The sequence below is a fragment of the Dryobates pubescens genome, chromosome 28, assembly GCF_014839835.1.
Source record: "Dryobates pubescens isolate bDryPub1 chromosome 28, bDryPub1.pri, whole genome shotgun sequence".
NCBI classification, from domain to species: Eukaryota; Metazoa; Chordata; class Aves; order Piciformes; family Picidae; genus Dryobates; species Dryobates pubescens.
This window is the reverse complement of record NC_071639.1, coordinates 3767741-3790532: the sequence shown is the minus strand read 5'-3', so window position 1 is coordinate 3790532 and position 22792 is coordinate 3767741. Positions and strand designations below refer to the sequence as shown.

Below are 22792 nucleotides of genomic sequence, written 5' to 3'. Positions count from 1 at the left end.
CAAGAGGACACAGTCTCAAGCTGTGCCAGGGGCAGTTTAGGCTGGATGTTAGGAAGAAGTTCTTCATAGAAAGAGAGATTGGCCATTGGAATGTGCTGCCCAGGGAGGTGGTGGAGTCCCCATCCCTGGAGGTGTTCAGGAGGGGATTGGATGTGGCACTGGGTGTCATGGTTTAGTTGTCAGGAGGTGTTGGGTGACAGGTTGGACTTGATGGTCTCTGAGGTCTTCTCCAACCTTATTGATTCTGTGATTCTATGACAGGACTAGGGGCTGTGGCTTCAAATTGGAGCAGAGCAGATTTAGACTGGCTGCACCATGAGGGTGATGGAACACTGGATCAGGTTGCCCAGGGAGGTGGTTGAGGCTCCATCCCTGAAGATATTCAAGGTGAGACTCAGCAGGGCTCAGGGCAACCTGATCTAACTGGGGATGTCCCTGCTGACTGCAGGGGGGTTGGAGTGGATGAGCTCTGGAGGTCCCTTCCAACCCAGACCATGCCATGATTCTATGACTCAAACTTGGCAGGCCAAATTTCCTTCACTCCAGCTGTCTCCTGGCCCTCCACATGTAAGTCTGTAGAGTTCCTTTGTTTCAGTCTCTGGAAAGCCATAGAATTATGGAATGGTTTGGCTTGGAAGGGAACTTAAAGATCCTCTGGTTCCAACCCCCCTGCCATGGGCAGGGACACCTCTCAGCTAGTCTTGGTTGCTCAAGGCCTCATCCAAGCTGGCTTTCAACACCCCAGGGAGGAGGCTTCCACAACCACTCTGGGCAACCTGTAGCAGAGTCCCAGCCCCCTGCTACTGCAGAACTTCTTCCTCAGCTCCAGTCTCACCCTGCTCTCCCTCACATCCAAGCATTCCCCCTGTCCTGTCTCTGGACACCTCAGGAAAAGTCCCTCTGCAGCCTTCTTGTAGGATCACTTTCAGCTATTGGAAGGCAGCTCTAAGGTCCCCCCCAGAGCCTTCTCTTCTCCAGGCTGCACAACCCCAGCTCCCTCTGCCTGTCCTCCTAGCAGAGGTGCCCCAGCCCTTGCATCATCTTTATGGCCCTTAATCTAACAGTTGCAAAATGTCAAGCTCTAATTTAAGGCCATGAATACTTAGCTACCACATGTTGAGCACAAGGGCCAGGATGAAACATGCCTCCTTCAAAGTGTGTCTTTCACTCCAAAGAGCTTGTCCCAGAGTTAGCCAAAGCAGATTGCAATCCTAATCACTGCTTCATAAAGAAAGGTAAATAACATTTGTTACCTCATCAGCCTGGTTAAGGTGTTCTGCATAAACATGCACATATTCATCCCATCCTGCAACAAAGAGGAAATGAAAACCTTAAGTGAGCCTCAAGGGAAGCAATTAAAGGCACCAGATGGAGCAGACAGAAGAATTCATTGTATGTACTCTAGCTGGGGTTTGACTCTCTCCCTCAGCCTCCTCTCCTCCAGACTAAACACCCCCAGCTGCTCCTCACCAGCCCTGAACTCCAGACCCTTCCCCATCAGCTTTGTTGCCCTTCTCTGGGTCCTCCCCAGCCCCTCAATGTCCTTCCCAAAGCTCAGCCCAGTGTTCTAGGTGCAGCCTCACCAGTGCCAAGCCCAATGGGGCAAGCACTGTCAGGCCACCATCAAGCCATGTCCCTCAGCACCACATCTCCACAGGGTTTGAAACCTCCCCTATGGGGACAGACTGAGGGAGCTGGGGCTGTTCAGCCTGGAGAAGAGAAGGCTCCAGGGAGACCTTAGAGCAGCCTTCCAGTACCTGAAGGGGCTCCAGGAGAGCTGGGAAAGGGACTGTCTGCAAGGGCTTGTAGCACAAGGACAAGAGACAATGCTTTGAAGCTAGAGCAGGGTAGATTTGGCTTGGACAATAGGAAGAAGTTCTTTACTGTGAGGGTGGTGGAAGACTGGAACAGGTGGTGGAGGCCCCATCCCTGGAGACATTCAAGGTCAGGCTTGATGGGGCTCTGAACAATTTGATCTACAGTGCTACAGGCTGGGGTCAGAGTGGCTGAGAGCTGCCAGGCAGAAAGGGACCTGGGGGTACTGGTTGATGGTAGGCTGAACATGAGCCTGCAGTGTGCCCAGGTGGCCAAGAGGGCCAATGGCATCCTGGCCTGCATCAGGAACAGTGTGGCCAGCAGGAGCAGGGAGGTCATTCTGCCCTGTGCTCAGCACTGGTTAGGCCACACCTTGAGTCCTGTGTCCAGTATCTCCAGGGATGGAGCCTCAGCCACCTCCCTGGGCAACCTGTTCCAGTCTTCCACCACCCTCATGGTGTAGAACTTGTTCCTAACATCCAAACTAAATCTGCTCTCCTCTAGTTTGAAGCCATTGCTCCTTGTCCTGTCCCTGCAGGCCTTTGCAAACAGTCTCTCTCCATCCTTCCTGTAGCCCGCTTCAGGTCCTGGCAGGCTGCTATTAGGTCTCCCTGGAGCCTTCTCTTCTCCAGGCTGAACACCCCCAGCTCCCTCAGGCTGGCCTTGTAGCAGAGCTGCTCCAACCCCCTGATCATTCTCCTGCCCCTCCTCTGGACCCTCTCCATCAGGTCCATGTCCTTCCTACACTGAGGGGTCCTGCACACAGTACTCCAGTCATCCTGTCCCTGCAGGCCTCTGCAAACACTCCCTCTGCAGCCTTCTTGTAGCCCCCTTCAGGTGCTGGCAGGCTGCTATTAGGTCTCCCCAGAGCCTTCTCTTCTCCTCAGATCTGCTTCTAAAGGTCAAAGTAGTGAAGCAGAGTTTATGTGATGTGTAAATCCACCAGCCCCTCCTCTGAGAGACTGAACTGACATTTGTAAGAGCCAAGGCTGAAGAGCCTAAGTCATGCAGGAGTTCAGAGTCAGGAGCCAATTCCCACAACACTGAAGCCATGCCTCCAAGGGGCTGCCAGCAGGGGTTTTACTCACCCATTACCAGCTCCACTCTGTGACTTGCCTGTGCAATTGTAACAGAAGCAAACTGCACCATCCCTGGCTGAAGAACCACAGACTCACCAAGCTTGGAAGAGACCTCCAAGATCACCAAGTCCAACCTGGCACCCAACACCTCATGACTAAACCATGGCACCAAGTGCCACCTCCAATCCCCTCTTGAACCCCTCCAGGGATGGGGGCTCCCCCTCCTCCCTGGGCAGCCCATTCCAATGGCTAACAAGATCTCAGAAAGCTCATTTCTCTCCCCAAACTACTTGCCTGGGGGTTGGATATGGCTTTGACAGCATTCAGGTCAGAGCCTGAGCAAAAGGTGTTTCCTGCACCACAGATGATGAGGCCTTTGCCATCCTTCCAGCTCTCCAGCTCAGTTACCTTCTCCTGGAGCTCCAGCATCATAGTGCCTGTCACAAGAGAGGAGAAGCAACGTTGTTCACAGGAAATTATCATCACTATCACATTTTTCACCACCAGAAGTAAGTTATCACTGATCAGTGGGCAGCCTGCTGGAAAGCAGCTCCACAGAGCAGGACCCTGGAGTCCTGGTGGGCAGTAAGCTCCCCATGGGACAGCAATGTGCTCCTGTGGCCAAAGAGGCAAATGATATCCTGCAGTGCATCAAGAGCAGAGTCTCCAGCAGGGCTAGGGAGGCTCTGCTCCCCTCTGCTGAGACCACACCTGGAATATTATATCCAGTTTGGGGCTCCCCAGTTCAGGAGAGACAGAGACCTGCTGAAGAGAGTCCCATGGAGGCTACAAGGATGATGAAAGGACTGGAGCATCCCTCCTGTGAAGGAAGGCTGAGAGCCCTGGGGCTGTTTAGCCTGGAGGAGAGAAGGCTGAGAGGGGAATCTTATTAATGCCTGGTTAAGAGGTGTCCCTGCTCATGGCATGGCTTGGAACTGGATGACCTTTAAGATCCCTTCCAACCCCTATCATTCTGTGAATCCAGATCTGGCCATTTTGAGGTTCCCACCATTTCACACTGCTCAGAGAGCCCCCAGAAACCAAAACACAATCATGGGCAGGGTGGGCTCAAGGTACAGCCACCACTTCACATTAATGAAAGGTTCTTGGAGGTGAGAGAGTAAATTATGGTGGAGGACAAAGACATTTAGCTACATCCATCCAAAAGGCACTGGAAAATAGGAGCAAAGTATCTGCTGTCCTTCAGCAGCACAAGGGAAAAAGAGGTAAGAATATGTAAGCCTAAAGCATCTTTGATTCTCTCCCTGGGACCTTTCTAGCAAGGCTGTCCTTGGCTCCAAGGATGTGGATTATGCAGGAGTGGCTTTTTATTGCAGGCTTAAACATAACCAGAGAATGCTAGGGGTTGGAAGGCACTCCTGGAGATCATTGGGTCCAACCCCCCTCCCCAGCAGGGCCACTCAGGGCAGGTCACACAGGAATGGATCCCAGCAGGTTTTGAAGGTCTCCAGAGGAGGAGTCTGAAGAACTTCTTCCTAAGACCCAGTCTGAATCTACCCTCCCTCAGCTTCAAACCATTCCCCTTTGGCCTATCTCTAGACACCCTTAGGAAAAGTCCTTCTCCAGCCTTCCTGTAGGATCCCTGCAGGTATTAGAAGGTAGCTCTAAGGTCCCCCTGGAGTCTTGTCCAGGCTGAACAACCCCCCAGCTCCCTTAGCCTGTCCTCAGAGCAGAGCTGCTCCAGCCCTTGGATCATCTTTGTGGCCTCCTCTGGACCCACCCCAACAGCTCTGGGTCCTTCTTATGCTGAGGACACAAGTCTGCCCTCTTCACAAACTCAAGCTCCTTGGGCTAACAACCTGCTTGAATCTTCAGTATAACCTGAGACTTCCTACTTCAAAACCCAACTCTAGGAAATAAAATTATCACCATTATAATCTAATTCCTGCAGGCTGGCTTCCTTCTCTTCTGTATGAAGCTCAGCTCTAGTCCAGCAAGAGCTGAAACAGGCTCCACCAGGCTTGAACTGCCACCATCAGCATTTGGTTTCCAACAGGGGCTGGCAATTAAGAACAGGGGGAAAAAAGGCCCTAACAGCCTCCACACTGCCCCTCAGCAATTTGCCAGGCACTAGTGCTGTCCCCCAGGGATCAGTGCTGGGTCCCAGCCTGTTCAAGATCTTTATTGATGAGCTGGAGGAGGGCATTGAGTCCAGCAGCAGTCAATGTCCAGATGACACCAAGCTGGGGGCAGGAGTTGATCTGTTAGAGGGAAGAAGGGCTCTGCAGAGGGACCTGGACAGGCTGCACAGATGGCAGAGTGCAACAGGATGGCATTCAACAAGTCCAAGTGCCAGGGGCTGCACTTTGGCCACAACAACCCCAGGCAGAGCTACAGGCTGGGGTCAGAGTGGCTGAGAGCAGCCAAACAGAGAGGGACCTGGGGGTACTGGTTGACAGCAGCTGAACATGAGCCTGCAGTGTGCCCAGGGGGCTAAGAAGGCCAATGGCATCCTGGCCTGCATCAGGAACAGTGTGGCCAGCAGGAGCAGGGAAGTCCTTGTGCCCTGTGCTCAGCACTGCTTAGGCCACACCTTGAGTTTTGTGGCTGCTCTTTGCTCCTAGAGCTCCTAGAGCACTTTAATTTCACAGCAGCTCTCTCAGGAGAGAGAATTTTACAGATCACTAACTGGGTGAGAGAAAATATCTGCTAAATTTGGGTGCCCAGCTTGAGATGTGAGATAGGATTTCAGCACATGAACATTAGGCAGCACTTTGCAGAGTCAAAGCACAGCCACCAGGAGCTTAAATAGCTGCTGCAACTGCTCAGCACTTGCAGCAGCTGAGTTCTGAGCCCCTTCTGTCAAGCAGAGAACACAGGTTGCTATGAAAGCTCAAGTTGTGACTTGTGTTACATCTGAGCCCCACAGCAGACTGGGCTTGCTTTGTTCTTTCTCCTTTTGCCATTGCATCTCCTTTCCCATGCCCCTTTGAACTTGCACAGCTCTATTGTGAGCCAACAATGAAAAGCAATCTCTAGGGAAAGAGGAAACAATGCAGTTAGGACAGATAATCACAGTGTCACAGTATCACTAAGGTTGGAAGAGACCTCAAAGATCATCGAGTCCAACCTGGCACCACAGACCTCAGGACTAGACCATGGCACCAAGTGCCACGTCCAATCCCCTCTTGAACACCTCCAGGGATGGGGACTCCACCACCTCCCTGGGCAGCACATCCCAATGGCTAACAACTCTCTCTGGGAAGAACTTTCTCCTCACCTCCAGCCTAAACCTCCCCTGGCACAGCTTGAGACTGTGTCCTCTTGTTCTGCTGCTGGGTGCCTGGGAGAAGAGACCAACCCCCTCCTGGCTACAACCTCCCTTCAGGGAGTTGCAGAGAGCAAGAAGGTCTCCCCTGAGCCTCCTCTTCTGCAGGCTAAGCAACCCCAGCTCCCTCAGCCTCTCCTCACAGGGCTGTGCTCCAGACCCCTCCCCAGCCTCCTTGCCCTTCTCTGGACACCTTCAAGTCTCTCAATGTCCTTCTGAAACTGAGGGGCCCAGAACTGGACACAGGACTCAAGGTGTGGCCTAAGTAGTGCTGAGCACAGGGCACAAGGACTTCCCTGCTCCTGCTGGCCACACTGTTCCTGATGCAGGCCAGGATGCCATTGGCCTTCTTGGCCCCCTGGGCACACTGCTGGCTCATGTTTAGGCAGCTGTCAATCAGCACCCCCAGGTCCCTCTCTGTTTGGCTGCTGTCAGCCACTCTGACCCCAGCCTGTAGCTCTGCCTGGGGTTGTTGTGGCCAAAGTGTAGCCCCTGGCACTAGGACTTGTTGAATGCCATCCTGTTGGCCTCTGCCCATCTGTCCAGCCTGGCAAGGTCCCTCTGCAGAGCCCTTCTGCCCTCTAACTGACCAACATCTGCTCCCAGCTTGGTGTCATCTGCAAATGTGCTGCTGACTGACTCAATGCCCTCATCCAGATCATCAATGAAGATGTTAAAGAGGCTGGGGCCCAGCACTGATCCCTGGGGGACACCACATAATAATGTGTGTGTGCTGACAGGGAGGCCCTCAGAAAGACAGTCCCTGTGCTGAGAGTGTTTAGCCACAACTTCCTGCTTTAGGTAATGAGTTTATGCACCAGGTTGTAAAAGGGAAACAATCTCAGGTTCCTTCCTCTGAGTAAGAGAGGAGCTGCAGACACATCCAGGTGCACCACCACCAGGTCTGTCCTCCTGTTGGGTTCCCTTCCCCTCAGCTGCCAATCATTAGTGCATGGAGCAGACTGGCATTTTTCACACCAACAGCTCCAGCCTTTGCCAGTGGGCTGTAAACAGATTTGCTGACAGCAATGGAACAGGGAGAGCTGGGCAGGAAGTCAAAAACACCCAGCAAAAAGGGAACAAAGCAGGTGAGACATGAGCAAGAGAACACAAATGTAGCCCTTCCACAGGCACAGAGTGGGCTTGGGTGGAAGGGACCCCAGAGATCATATTCTATTCTATTCTATTCTATTCTATTCTATTCTATTCTATTCTATTCTATTCTACTCTACTCTACTCTACTCTACTCTACTCTACTCTATTCTACTCTATTCTATTCTACCTGCTCCAACCCCCCCTGCCATGGGCAAGGACACCTCTCAGCTAGACTTGGCTGCTCAAGGCCTCATCCAACCTGGCCTTGACCACCTCCAGGGAGGGGGGCATCCAAAAGCCTCCCTGGACAACCTGTTCCATTGTGTCACCACCCTCATACTGAGGAGCTTCTTCCCAAGATTCAGTCTAAACCTCAGCTTAAACCCATTCCCCTGTGTCCTATTGCTGGACACCCTTATAAAAAGACCCTCTCCAGCCTTCCTGCAGGTTCCTTTTAGGTACTGGAAGGCAGCTACAAGGTCCCCCAGGAGCCTTCTCTTCTCTAGGCTGAACAACCCCAGCTCCCTCAGCCTATCCTCACAGCAGAGGTGCTGCAGCTCTCTGCCTGTTAAGAGATCACAGAATCATAGAAACAATAAGGTTGGAAAAGACCTCAGAGATCATCAAGTTCCAACCTGGCACCCAACACCTCCTGACAACTAAACCATGGCACCAAGTACCACATCCAAGCCTTTTTTGAACACCTCTAGTGATGGTGACTCCACCACCTCCCTGGGCAGCACATTCCAATGGCCAATCTCTCTTTCTGGGAAGAATTTCTTCCTAACATCCAGCCTAAACCTCCCCTGGTGCAGCTTGAGACTGTGTCCTCTTGTTCTGGTGCTGGGTGCCTGGGAGAAGAGACCAACCCCCTCCTGGCTACAGCCTCCCTTCAGGGAGCTGTAGGGAGCAGGTAATGGCATTCTTACAGCAAATGCTCATGCACAGCTCCAGCCCTGGCAGATGCAGAGCCTGAACCTGTGCCACCTATGCAGGAAGAGTATTCTAGAAAGTTAAGGAGAGACAGCAAGCACACCTCTCTTGGGGAGCTGAAGCCTCTCACAATCCAAGATTAATAAAGCAAGGCACTTGGTTTTCACAGCTAAGTGTTATCCAGCACATTAAACAGACCCCTGAGCTGCAGCAGCAGAGAATGCCCTGCTCAGGTGATACTCAATCAACCAGCCACTGGCACTGAAGACATAAGGCAAGTGAAGAAGCAATGGAAGCCTATCTGTGTGACTGGAAGAGACCAAATTACAGAAGCTTAAGTTACAGGCATGGCTTTAGATAAAGAACAAAGAAATCATCTCCCACTTGCTGCACAAAGCTGGCATCTTCCCACTCCCCTCAAAACAGCCTTTATGGTTCCAGAGCAAAATGAAAGGAGATACAAGAGAGAGCACAGGAGCAGGACTGTGCTCAGCAGGGCAAGGGAGGGGATTCTTCCCCTCCACTGTGGTGAGATCCCACCTGGAGTACTGTGTCCAGTTCTGGAGCCTCTATTAGAGGAAGGATGTGGAGGTGCTGGAACTCATCTAGAGAAGGGCCACGAGGATGAGCAGAGGGCTGGAGCTGCTCTGCTGTGAGGACAGACTGAGGGAGTTGGGGTTGTGCAGTCTGGAAAAGACTCTGAGGAGATCTTCTTGTGGCCTTCCAGGATGTGCAGGGGGCTACAAGAAGGCTGGGGAGGGACTTCTGAGGGTGTCAGGGCTGGGGAGAATGGAGCAAAACTAGAAATGGGGAGATTGAGATTGGATGTGAGGAAGAAGTTGTTGCCCATGAGGGTGGTGAGAGCCTGGCACAGGTTGCCCAGGGAGGTGGTGGAAGCCTCCTGCCTGGAGGATTTTACAGCCAGGCTGGATGTGGCTGTGAGCAACCTGCTGCAGTGTGAGGTGTCCCTGCCCATGGCAGAGGGGCTGGAACTGGCTGATCCTTGAGGTCCCTTCCAACCCTGACAGTTCTGTGTAAGACAGGTAACTTAAGGAATAAAAACCCCACAAGGAACCAGCAATCCCATCAACCAATTAATACCTGTAAAGGCATTCATTAGCTTTGGGTTGTTCAAAGTCAGTATTGCAATGCCATTGTCTTCCTTGGAAAGGTTGATGGATCCACCAGCAAGCTGCTGAAGTTTCTTCTGTATTGATCCCTCCTCATAGCCATCAGCACTGCTGTACAGGGACAGCCTTCTCTGCTGCAGAAGCCTTTTCTTTGTAGCCTGAAGCAAGTTCTTCCAGAGTGAAATGGCCATTTCTGAAAAGAAATGGGAGGGGGAAGGGATAATAAATAAAGAAAAGGTGAGGGAATTTCCTTTGAAATGCACCTCAGGGCTCTGCCAGTGAGAGAAGCAGGGCAGCAGGAACTGATACAAAGGGGATGCCACCAACACATTCTGGAGAAATCACTGCAGAGTGTGTTTACAAAACTATGGCCTTGAATCTGCTCCCACAAGGTTAACAGGAGTTGTATAAGGAGAAGAAGAGAAGAGAAGAGAAGAGAAGAGAAGAGAAGAGAAGAGAAGAGAAGAGAAGAGAAGAGAAGAGAAGAGAAGAGAAGAGAAGAGAAGAGAAGAGAAGAGAAGAGAAGAGAAGAGAAGAGAAGAGAAGAGAAGAGAAGAGAAGAGAAGAGAAGAGAAGAGAAGAGAAGAGAAGAGAAGAGAAGAGAAGAGAAGAGAAGAGAAGAGAAGAGAAGAGAAGAGAAGAGAAGAGAAGAGAAGAGAGAAGAGAAGAGAGAAGAGAGGAGAGAGGAGAGAGGAGAAGAGAGGAGAGAAGAGAGGAGAGAAGAGAGAAGAGACCTTTGAGATCATCAAGTCCAACCTATCACCCAGCACCATCTAATCAACTAAACCATGGCACCAAGCATCCCATCCAGTTTCTTCCTGAACACCTCCAGGGATGGTGACTCCACCACCTCCCTCTGGGCAGCACATGCCAATGGGCAATAACTCTTTCTATGAAGAACTTCTTCCTCACCTCCAGCCTGATCTCAGTAGCTGAGCCTAAACATTAACATCTCACCATCTTTTCATGTCAGAAATACCCAAAAGTATTTCTGTGCAGAACATAAAAGAGACTGAAGAAATGCATTAAGCACCTTATGTATTCATAGATTCACAGAATGGTTTGAGTTGGAAGGGACCTTAAAGGCCACCTAGTTCCAACCCTCCTGCCATGAACCTCCCACCAGCCCAGGCTGCTCAAGGCCTCATCCAAACTGGCCCTGAACACCTCCAGAGAAGGGGCATCCACAGCCTCCCTGGGCAACCTGTGCCAGTGTCTCCCCACCCTCACTGGAAAGGATTTCTTCCCCATCTCCAGTCTCAGTCTCCCCTCTCCCAGCTCAAAGCCATTGCCCCTCATCCCATCACAACAAGCCTCTGTAAAAGAATCATGGAAATGTTAAGGTTGAAAGAGCCCTTTGGGATCATCAAGTCCAAGCACTCACCCAGAGCTCACAACCCCACCACTGCTGCTGAGCCACTGCCACTGAACCACATCCACCTGGCTTTTAAACCCCTCCAGGGATGGTGACTCCACCACCTCCTGGGCAGCCTGTGCCAGCACTTGAGAAACCTTGCTGGGAAGGCATTTTTGCCAATACCCAACCTGAACCTCCCTTGGCACAGCTGGAGGCTGTTCCCTCTTGTCCTGTCACTGCTTGCATGTGAGAAGAGCCCAACCTTGCCCTCACTCCAACCTCCTTTCAGGCAGCTGTAGAGAGCAATGAGGTCTCCTCTCAGCCTCCTCTTCTCCAGACTAACCAACCCCAGCTCCCTCAGCTGCTCCTCCTAAGACCTGTGTTCATGGAATCATAGAATCAATAAGGTGGGGAGAGGCCTCAGAGCAGCCAGGTAGAGAGGGACCTGGGGGTGCTGGTTGATAGTAGGCTGAACATGAGTCTGCAGTGTGCCCAGGCAGCCAGGAAGGCCAATGGCATCCTGGCCTGCATCAGGAACTGTGTGGCCAGCAAGAGCAGGGAAGTCCTTGTGCCCTGTGCTCAGCACTGCTTAGGCCACACCTTGAGTCCTGTGTCCAGTTCTGGGCTCCTCAGCTCAAGAAGGACATTGAGAGACTTGAAGGTGTCCAGAGAAGGGCAAGGAGGCTGGGGAGGGGTCTGGAGCACAGCCCTGTGAGGAGAGGCTGAGGGAGCTGGGGTTGCTTAGCCTGGAGAAGAGGAGGCTCAGGGGAGACTACCTTGCTCTCTGCAACTCCCTGAAGGGAGGTTGTAGCCAGGAGGGGGTTGGTCTCTTCTCCCAGGCACCCAGCAGCAGAACAAGAGGACACAGTCTCAGGCTGTGCCAGGGGAGGTTTAGGCTGAATGTTAGGAAGAAATTCTACACAGAGAGAGTGATTGCCCATTGGAATGGGCTGCCTGGGGAGGTGGTGGAGTCACCATCACTGGAGGTGTTCAGGAGGAGACTTGATAAGGTGCTTGGTGCCATGGTTTAGTTGATTAGGTGGTGCTGGATGACAGGTTGGACACAATGATCTTGAAGGTCTCTTCCAACCTGGTTTATTCTATTCTATCCTATTCTATTCTATTCTGTTCTGTTCTGGTTACATCACTCTCCTACCACCTACATGTCTCATGTCAAGCAAAAAAATCATGCACAGAGCAAACCAGATTTAAAATATGGAAATCTTATTCCACACACACACCAAACAATACCATCCAAGGCTGTCATGTTCAGCTGTGTGGCTCCCTGCATTAAGAGCTCTTTAATATTATCACTATGGCAATAAAGAGCATCAGCAAGTGCAGGAGCAGAAAACAAATTGGCCAGCACTGCCTGCTGATCATGACTCATGATTAATGACTCATCCCAGGGTATTAGCATCGAATTATCTGCTTTAAAACCAGCTCCTGCAGTACTGGGCAGTGCTCAGGGATGGATTGCTTGATTGATTTCACTTTTAGAATAGAATTAACCAGGTTGGAAAAGACCTTCGAGATCATTGAGTCCAACCTAGCAGCCAACACCATCAAATCAACTAAACCATGGCACCAAGGGCCTCAGCCAGGCTCCTCAACACCTCCAGGGATGGGGACTCCACCACCTCCCTGGGCAGCACATTCCAAAGGCCAATCTCTCTTTCTATAAAGAACTTCTTCCTAACCTCCAGCCTAAACTGCTCCTGGCACAGCTTGAGACTGTGTCTTCTTGTTCTGCTGCTGGTTGCCTGGGAGAAGAGACCAACCCCCAGCTGGCTACAACCTTTCTTCAGGTAGTTGGAGAGAGCAATAAGGTCTGTCCTGAGCCTCCTCTTCTGCAGGCTAAGCAACCCCAGCTCCCTCAGCCTCTCCTCCCAGGGCTGTGCTCCAGACCCCTCCCCAGCCTCCTTGCCCTTCTCTGGACACCTTCAAGTCTCTCAATGTCCTTCTGAAACTGAGGAGCCCAGAACTGGACACAGGACTCAAGGTGTGGCCTAAGCAGTGCTGAGTACAGGGCTCAATGACTTCCCTGCTCCTGCTGGCCACACAGTTCCTGATGCAGGCCAGGATGCCATTGGCCTTCTTGTCCCCCTGGGCACACTGCTGGGCCCCTCAGTTTAGGAAAGATGTTGAGTTGCTGGAAGGTATCCAGAGAAGGGCAACTAAGCTGGGGAGGGGTCTGGAGCACAGCCCTGTGAGGAGAGGCTGAGGGAGCTGGGGTTGCTTAGCCTGGAGAAGAGGAGGCTCAGGGGAGACCTCATTGCTACAACTACCTGAAGGGAGGTTGTAGCAAGAAGGTGATTTGAGCAGCTCAGCCTGAGAAAGCTAAGCACTTAGGAAAAGCAGGAGATTTGAGCTGCAGCTCTCTCAAACTAAAAGGATTTTCTGCTGATCTCTGACAAACCACATCCAAAATTGCAATCAGTATGCAGCACTCTCAATCCATGGCATGACTGTGATTGATTTCCTCCCCCCCTCACTGCCAGTGAAAGCAGGGCACACACACAAAAAAAGACACTGCAGTAACCTACAAAATGATGTAGGACAAGCCAAGCCATGCTTGTTACAGCAAAATGTTCAGCCTGTCAGTTTAATACCATTACATACATTCAGAGATAGAATCATAGGGATTGGAAAGGACCTCCTGGAGATCATTGAGTCCAACCCCCCTGCCAAAGCAGGCTCACCCAGGGCAGGTCACACAGAAACACATCCAGATGGGGCTTGAAAGTCTCCACAGAAGGAGACTCCACAGCCTCTCTGGACAGCCTGCCCCAGGGCTCTGTCACCCTCACAGCAAAGAAGTCTTGTCTCCTGTTGAGGTGGAACTTCCTGGGTTCCAGTTTGTGCCCACTGCCACTGGACCTACCACAGGACACCAGTGAAAAGAGCCTGGCTCCTTCTCCTTGACACCCACCCTTCAGATATTTATAGACAGCAAGATCCCCTCTCTTCTCCAGGCTAAGCAGCCCCAGCTCTCAGCCTCTCCTCAGCAGAGAGATGTTCCAGTTCCTTTACCACCCTTGTAGCCCCTCCTGGACTCTCTCCAGTAGTTCCTTGTCCCTCCTGAACTGTGGAATGCAGAAGTGGACAGAATACTGCAGATGTGGTCTCACCAGGGCAGAGCAGAGGGAGGAAGAGAAGCTCCCTCAACCTGCTGGCTATACTCTTCTTAATGCCCCTCAGGAGACCACTGGCCTCCCTGGCTAGGAGGGCACACTGCTGGAATGCAATCTTAGTCTGATTTAAACACCTCAGACATGCTGCACCCACTAACATCTGCAGCACAGGTTAGGCACAGTGAAAAAAAACCCCAACCTGTCAAGCTAGATATAACCAAAGCTGCAGGCAATTAGAGCCTTCCAAGTGCTTTAAGTGCTCCAGCTTTCCTTACCACTGGTGACAAATAAGAGGTAAGCTTCTAGTAGGGACATCAATAGGAGTTCATCCCACAGTTATTGTACCCCTTACATAAACCAGCAGCTGAGAGCCCATTAGGCACTGATTGTATAACTCTGTGGGCTAGCAGTGTGGGTTAAAACAAGCACCACTTGAGCAACAAAGGAATGACAGCCACCAGGCAGCAGCCATCTATGTGCCTGCTTGCAGACACTCCAGACACAGCAGATGCATTGCTCTGTAGGCATCAGGCACCTTTGTACAATACAGAATAGAATTAACCAGGTTGGAAGAGACCTCAGAGATCATCAACTCCAACCTACCATCCAACACCATCTCATCAACTAAACCATGGCACCAAGGGCCTCGTCCAGAGAATCACAGCATCACCAAGGTTGGAAGAGACCTCAAAGATCATCGAATCCAAGCTGTCACCACAGACCTCATGACTAAACCATGGCTCCAAGTGCCACATCCAATCCCCTCTTGAAGACCTCCAGGCTCTTCTTAAACACCTCCAGTAATGGTGACTCCACCACCTCCCTGGGCAGCACATTCCAATGGCCAACAGCTCTCTGTGGGAAGAACTTTCTCCTCACCTCCAGCCTAAACTTCCCCTGGTGCAGCTTGAGACTGTGTCCTCTTGTTCTGCTGCTGGGTGCCTGGGAGAAGAGACCAACCCCCACCTGGCTACAACTTCCCTTCAGGGAGTTGGAGAGAGCAAGAAGGTCTCCCCTGAGCCTCCTCTTCTCCAGGCTAAGCAACCCCAGCTCCCTCAGCCTCTCCTCACAGGGCTGTGCTCAAGGCCTCTCCCCAGCCTCCTTGCCCTTCTCTGGACACCTTCAAGTCTCTCAATGTCCTTCTTAAACTGAGGGGCCAAATAGAGTTCATTAGCAACAGAGACAATTCACATCTGAACCTTAAGCCTGCAGGGACCATTAAAAAAACTATTAAACTGAACAAAGGGCAAGGGATTTGGAAAACACACAGCTTGCTATCCCCAGAGTTGAGGGGAAGGTGAAGGAAAGGGAAGGAAAGAAGAGGTGTTAAGGCTAAGCCTGCTTCAGCTTTAACCACAGGCAAGAGGAGGTTTTGCTTACAACATTCAAAGATTCGATTTCTTTCACATTTGCATGGCTTGAGGCCACTTGAGGCACTGGTTAGGCCACACCTGGAGTCCTGTGTCCAGTTCTGGGCTCCTCAGTTTAGGAAAGATGTTGAGATGCTGGAAGGTGTCCAGAGAAGGGCAACAAGGCTGGGGAGGGGTCTGGAGCACAGCCCTGTGAGGAGAGGCTGAGGGAGCTGGGGTTGCTTAGCCTGCAGAAGAGGAGGCTCAGGGGAGACCTTCTTGCTCTCTACAACTCCGCGAAGGGAGGTTGTAGCCAGGTGGGGGTTGGTCTCTTCTCCCAGGCAACCAGCACCAGAACAAGAGGACACAGTCTCAAGCTGTGCCAGGGGAGGTTTAGGCTGGAGGTGAGGAGAAAGTTCTTCCCAGCAAGAGAGATTGGCCACTGGAATGTGCTGCCCAGGGAGGTGGTGGAGTCACTGTCCCTGGTGATTTTCAAGAGGGGATTGGATGTGGCACTTGGTGTCATGGTTTAACAGTCATGAGGTGTTGGGTGACAGGTTGGACTTGATGATCTCTGAGGTCTTTTCCAACCCTACTGATTCTATGATTCTAAGTTTGAGAGCCACAGCTCACAAGCCTGAGCTGGGGGCAGGCTGCTGTTGCACATGGCAGGAGTTCCCTGCCTCGTGTGGAGATGTCCTGAGAGGAGGGCTCTTTTCTTCTTGGGGAGGCAGAATGTAACAGGCTTTGTTTAGTTTCTCTCTGGGTGAATCATGTTTTGTCAGAGTGTTTTCTGCTGCCTTCCCCTTGGCATGCTCAAGATCTGCCTGCTGCTTTCTCTTGGCTGCAGGAGAGGGGCCTGCCCTCAGCTTGCTTCAGCTGGTGATTATTAGAGTGGGAAGAACCTGTCAGGTGAGCTGCTTAAGTTAACCCAACCCACGCATCGCTGCGGGAAAGAGGAATGCATAAGTGGCTGAGGTCGATGAGGGCTCTGCAGCCTTCAGGTGGAGGGTGGTGACAAGCAGCTGGCAGCAGTGACCTGTTCACACAGTGCTGGGGGCAAACCCTGCAGCTCAGACCTGCCTCCTGCATCTATTTTTCTGTCTGAAGACAGGGTCCAGTGACTCCTCTTCGCTCTGAGACCCATGCTGCTGTCTTGATTTGCATCCAGGCTGGCCCCCTTTGATCTCACTGCTTGTGAATTCCTCCTCAGTCCAACACTGGGATTTATTTTCTTGCCTTTTTCCTTTCCCCACTGTCTCAGGTTCCAGTCAGTTGGTGCTAAGGATTTTCAGTCATTTTCAACCTTCCTTATTTGTGTGTGTGTGTGTGTGTACAGATGGACTATTGTCATGCTTTGGTTAAGTTTCTCCTTCACTCTCTGCTCTTTCATCTGCTTTTACATTGCAGGGTCACTTCTGCCAGCCCTCAGTGTTGGGTTACCACTCACTTTCCATTCATGAGTCACTGGGAGAACTCAGTGAAGCATCCAACAGCTACAGTCACTGCTCTCGAGTACAGTGACTGGTGAGGCACACACAGGGTTCAACAGTGAATCATATCAGCAGCAGCAGCTTGAAGGACATGCAACTGTTAGAGCAGGTCCAGAGGAGGCCACCAAGATGATCAGAGAGCTGGAGAGCCTCCCCTGTGGGGACAGGCTGGGAGAGTTGAGGCTGCTCAGCCTGGAGAAGGCTTCAGGGAGACCTTAGAGCAGCCTCCCAGTACCTGAAGGGGGCTACAGGGGAAGGGACTTTTGACAAGGGCCTGTAGTGATAGGATGAGTGGCAATGGCATTTAGCTGGAACAGGGGAGATTGAGACTGGAGATTAGGGAGTTCTTTCCAGTGATGGTGGTGAGACACTGGAACAGGTTGCCCAGGGAGGTAGTGGGTACCTCCTCTCTGGAGGTGTTCAGAGCCAGGCTGAATGAGACCTTGAGCAACCTGGGCTGGTGAAAGGTGTCCCTGCCCATGGCAAGGAGCTTGGGCCTAGATTATCTTTAAGGTCCTCTCCAACCTAAACCATTCTGCAATTCAGTTCACATCTTCAGTGCCTTTCTCCATGGTTTTTCTTTGCACTTTAGTGCTTGTCACTGAAATGACAGCTGCAGGAGGTCTTCATCTAGTCAAGACCTTCTGTGCTCCTTGACCCATCAGCTTGCACTTGATGCCTTTGGCAGTGTCACAGAATGCTTTTCTAGCTGTCTTCTTGTCATCTCATTTGAATGTTCTCTCCTCCCTCATCCTTCTCTGTGGATTTTGTGTGTTGGATGCTTGTGTGTTGTGCTTTATCTCAGGCTACCTTCACCCAAACCCAGCAGTTCAGCTGCTTTCTTTTTGTGCAGGTGACTCACAAGTCTGTCCCTGCACATCACACCTGCTGCTTCCTGCCCCATGGGATGTACCAAAAGCACATCACTCCAGCCTTTTCTACCCATTTTCTTTCTTCCCTGGCTTGTGTCCACAATTCAGGTGCTGTCTTTTGAGTCACAGTTTTCTCTGCTTGGGTCTTTTACCTTGCTGATTATTTAGAATCATAGAATTGTTAGGGGTTGGAAGGGACCTCAAGGATCAGCCAGTTCCAACCCCCCTGCCATGGGCAGGGACACCTCACACTACAGCAGGTTGCTCAGAGCCACATCCAGCTCTGTAGTGCAGTGTTTCTGGTTTGTGCCTGCAGCTCAGATGCTTCTCTGGGCTCCCAGTGCCCACTTCCCTGGTTTGCCTTAATTATTCCACTTTTTCAGGTAGGCACTACCCAACCATTGCTCTGGGCAACTGTTCTTGTACTGCAGCTGCAACACTGCTGCAGGCTGGGTGCTGGGTCCTGCACCTGGGTCCCCATTCAGTGCCACTGGCTTGGGGCAGAGTGGCTGGAGAGTTGCTGGGCAGAGAGGCATCTGGGGGTGCTGGTCAACAGCTGGCTGAGCTTGAGCTGGCTGGGTAGACAAGAAGACCACCACCATCCTGGCCTGGATCAGTAATACTGTGGCCAGCAGGACCAGGGCAGGGATTGTGCCCCTGTGCTGGGCTCTGGTGAAGCCACACCTCGAATAATGGGTACAGTTTTGGGACCCTCACTCCAAGAAGGACATTGAGGTGCTGGAATGTGTCCAGAGAATGGCAGCAAAGCTGGGGAAGGGTCTCAAACACAAATCCTGTCAGGAACAGCTGAGGGACCTGGGGTCAAGTTTGCAGCAGAGGAGGCTGAGGGGGAAACCTCAGAGAATCACAGAATCAATAAGGTTGGTCTCTTCTCCCAGGCACCCAGCACCAGAACAAGAGGACACAGTCTCAAGCTGCACCAGGGGAAGTTTAGGCTGGATGTTAGGAAGAAATTCCTCACAGAAAGAGAGATTGGCCATTGGAATGTGCTGCCCAGGGAGGTGGTGGAGTCACCATCACTGGAGGTGTTCAAGAGGGGATTGGATGTGGCACTTGGTGCCATGTTTAGTCATGAGGTCTGTGGTGACAGGTTGGACTTGATGATCTTTGAGGTCTCTTCCAACCTTGGTGACTCTGTGATTCTGATTTTCTTCCTCAAACACACTTGAATTACTTTGAAGGCCCAGTAAAGAAATCAAACAGAAACATACCCAAGCCCAGTGAACCATGATGGCAGGCAGGGATGCAAAAGAGCTTGACAGAAGCAGCCTTTCCAGAAACACACATGGCCCTACCTAAAAACAGTTGATTTTTGGTCACATGGTGAGTACAAGATCTCGAGTTTCACAGCAGAGGGTGAGAGCAACAATTCATCACCTTCTGCAAGGCACTATGCAGAGCCTTTACTTTGTTCAGTGCTTTGATCTGAAGAGGTCCTCTTTGCTTGTGTGAGCAAAGGACCCGACTCTTAACAGTGAGACAAACCATTTTTAGCTTCACAGGAAGCCCACCAGGTGTATTTTAAACACTTTTAAAATACACAGATGCACAGCTTCACAGCAATGGGAACAACCACAGCCAACTCACTGCCTGCTTTTGAGTCACCAACTCCTAAACCATCAAAAGCATAAGCATCATAAAATGGTTTGGGCTGGGAGGGGCCTTAAAGACCATCCAGTTCCAAGCCCCCTGCCCTGGGCAGGGACACCTCCCACTAGAGCAGGGTGAACTCATTCTAGCTGTAACTGCAAACACTGATGCTGTCACAATGATTAGTGTGCCCTGAACACTGTGAATTCAGTGCTCTGAATTCCACTTAGTACCTCAAGGCTCAGCCAGTTCCAACCCCACTGCCATGGCCAGCGACACCTCACACTACAGCAGGTTGCTCACAGCCACCTCCAGCCTGGCTGCAAACACCTCCAGGCAGGAGGCTTCCACCACCTTCCTGGGCAACCTGTGCCAGGCTCTCACCACCCTCATGGGGAACAACTTCTTCCTCACAGCCAATCTCAATCTCCCCATTTCTAGTTTTGCTCCATCCTCCCCAGTCCTATCACTCCCTGACACCCTCAAAAGTCCCTCCCCAGCTTTCTTGGAGCCCTCTTCAGATACTGGAAGGCCACAATTAGGTCTCCTCAGAGCCTTCTCTCCAGCCTGCACAACCCCAACTCCCTCAGTCTGTCCTCACAGCAGAGCAGCTCCAGCCCTCTGCTCCTCCTCATGGCCCTGCTCTGGACACCTTCCAGCACCTCCAGATCCTTCCTGTAACAGGGGCTCCAGAACTGTGTGAAGCACTCCAGGACAGTGTGACACCTGGCTCCTTGCCTCTATACCCTGAACTTCGGGAAGCAAAGGCAGCCTGCACGGGATCACCCCGGGAAGAATGCACCAACTACAGGGGAAGGGGCAGGGTTAGCCGCTTCCCCAGCAGAGGTTTCTTGCAATACCCACATCCTGGCAAGAGCACTGTAGCACTTGGTCTGACCTAGGAAAGTGGTTCCGGCATGGCCTATTTACAAAACATCTATCATTTTAAACCAGTCGGCAAGAAAGGGCTCCGTGGGGCTGGCAGGGGGCAGTACCCAGCTGCAGCCGGAGTAAGACCCAAAGTCTGCGGGCTGGGGCTGAGCCAGCAATGGGAGCGCTCAGCGCAGGACGTCTCCAGGCACAAGCACCGCCGGCCGGCCCGGCACGGCCTCGCCTCGCCTCAGCCGCAGCACCCCGCGGCGCATCCCTTCCCCTCCGCTGCACCGGCTGCCCCCGGGCCCGGGCCCCGCCTCGGCGCGAAGCTCCGACCGGACCCCGCTCGGGGCCACCGACAGCCGCAGGGCTCGGCAGCAGCCCCGGCAGCAGCCCCGAGCCCCTCCGCAGCCCCGGCCCTCGGTGTCCCGGCAGCCGCCAGGCTTGCCGAGAAGGGCAGCGGAGGCCCGCGGCCGGGAACTGACCTGGCCCCGCGGCTCCCCTTCCCGGCGCCGGTCGGTGCTGCGGGGAAAGCGGCCCCGCCGGGAACCGGCGCCGCGCCGGGACGGGCCGGCCCGGAGTGAGGGCCCAGCTCCGCGCCGGGCCTGCCCTGCCCTGCCCGGGCAGCGGGGAGCAGCGGGCGCTGGGGCAGCGGGTGCGGAGCCTGTCCTGCTCAGCCCTGCCCGGGCAGCCGGGAGCAGCGGGTGCTGGGGCAGCGGGTGCGGAGCCTGTCCTGCTCAGCCCTGCCCGGGCAGCCGGGAGCAGTGGGTGCTGGGGCAGCGGGTGCGGAGCCTGTCCTGCTCAGCCCTGCCCGGGCAGCCGGGAGCAGCGGGCGCTGGGGCAGCGGGTGCGGAGCCTGTCCTGCTCAGCCCTGCCCGGGCAGCGGGGAGCAGCGGGCGCTGAGCCTGTCCTGCTCAGCCCTGCCGCAGGGAGCAGCGGGTGCTGGGGCAGCGGGTGCGGAGCCTGTCCTGCTCAGCCCTGCCCGGGCAGCGGGGAGCAGCGGGCGCTGGGGCAGCGGGTGCGGAGCCTGTCCTGCTCAGCCCTGCCCGGGCAGCGGGGAGCAGCGGGCGCTGAGCCTGTCCTGCTCAGCCCTGCCCGGGCAGCCGGGAGCAGTGGGTGCTGGGGCAGCGGGTGCTGAGCCTGTCCTGCTCAGCCCGGCAGCGGGGAGCAGCGGGCGCTGGGGCAGCCGGTGCTGAGCCTGTCCTGCTCAGCCCTGCCCGGGCAGCGGGGAGCAGCGGGCGCGGAGCCTGTCCTGCTCAGCCCTGCCCGGGCAGCCGGGAGCAGCGGGCGCTGGGGCAGCCGGTGCTGAGCCTGTCCTGCTCAGCCCTGCCCGGGCAGCGGGGAGCAGCGGGCGCTGGGGCAGCGGGTGCGGAGCCTGTCCTGCTCGGCCCTGCCCGGGCAGCGGGGAGCAGCGGGCGCTGGGGCAGCCGGTGCTGAGCCTGTCCTGCTCAGCCCTGCCCGGGCAGCCGGGAGCAGCGGGCGCTGGGGCAGCCGGTGCTGAGCCTGTCCTGCTCAGCCCTGCCCGGGCAGCCGGGAGCAGCGGGCGCTGGGGCAGCCGGTGCTGAGCCTGTCCTGCTCAGCCCTGCCCAGGCAGTGGGGAGCAGCGGGCGCTGGGGCAGCGGGTGCGGAGCCTGTCCTGCTCGGCCCTGCCCGGGCAGCGGGGAGCAGTGGGTGCTGGGGCAGCGGGTGCTGAGCCTGTCCTGCTCAGCCCTGCCCAGGCAGTGGGGAGCAGCGGGCACTGGGGCAGCGGGTGCGGAGCCTGTCCTGCTCTGCCCTGCCCGGGCAGCGGGGAGCAGTGGGTGCTGGGGCAGCGGGTGCTGAGCCTGTCCTGCTCAGCCCTGCCCAGGCAGTGGGGAGCAGCGGGCACTGGGGCAGCGGGTGCGGAGCCTGTCCTGCTCAGCCCTGCCCAGGCAGTGGGGAGCAGCGGGTGCTGGGGCAGCGGGTGCGGAGCCTGTCCTGCTCAGCCCTGCCCGGGCAGCGGGGAGCAGCGGGCGCTGGGGCAGCGGGTGCTGAGCCTGTCCTGCTCAGCCCTGCCCGGGCAGCCGGGAGCAGCGGGCGCTGGGGCAGCGGGTGCTGAGCCTGTCCTGCTCAGCCCTGCCCGGGCAGCTGGGAGCAGCGGGCACTGGGGCAGCGGGTGCGGAGCCTGTCCTGCTCAGCCCTGCCCGGGCAGCAGGGAGCAGCGGGCGCTGGGGCAGCAGGTGCGGAGCCTGTCCTGCTCAGCCCTGCCGCAGGGAGCAGCGGGCGCTGGGGCAGCAGGTGCGGAGCCTGTCCTGCTCAGCCCTGCCCGGGCAGCGGGGAGCAGCGGGCACTGGGGCAGCGGGTGCGGAGCCTGTCCTGCTCAGCCCTGCCGCAGGGAGCAGCGGGCGCTGGGGCAGCGGGTGCGGAGCCTGTCCTGCTCTGCCCTGCCCGGGCAGCGGGGAGCAGCGGGCGCTGGGGCAGCAGGTGCTGAGCCTGTCCTGCTCGGCCCTGCCGGGGCAGCGGGGAGCAGCGGGCGCTGGAGCAGCGGGTGCGGAGCCTGTCCTGCTCAGCCCTGCCCGGGCAGCAGGGAGCAGCGGGCGCTGGGGCAGCAGGTGCTGAGCCTGTCCTGCTCAGCCCTGCCCAGGCAGTGGGGAGCAGCGGGCACTGGGGCAGCGGGTGCGGAGCCTGTCCTGCTGTGCTCTGCCCTGCCACGGGGAGCAGCGGGCGCTGGGCAGTCCCCCAGGCAAGACCTGGGGCAGACTTGTCTGCCTGCAAGTGCTGGTGGACAACGAGTTCACCTAGGC

At 54.7% G+C, this 22792-nt stretch overlaps 1 protein-coding gene across 1 annotated transcript in view; it reads right to left on the bottom strand.

The window, feature by feature from the left end:
* ECHDC1 (ethylmalonyl-CoA decarboxylase 1) overlaps window positions 1-20551 on the bottom strand; it is a 37456-nt gene extending 16905 nt beyond the window's left edge. The window contains exons 1-4 of the mRNA XM_054174051.1: window positions 20516-20551; window positions 9313-9534; window positions 3189-3331; window positions 1254-1306 (exon numbers count right to left, since the gene is read on the bottom strand). Coding sequence (XP_054030026.1) covers window positions 1254-1306; window positions 3189-3331; window positions 9313-9532 — 416 coding nt within the window. The 5' untranslated portion in view covers window positions 9533-9534; window positions 20516-20551. The remainder of the gene's footprint in view (window positions 1-1253; window positions 1307-3188; window positions 3332-9312; window positions 9535-20515) is intronic.
* Window positions 20552-22792: the final 2241 nt, after the last annotated feature.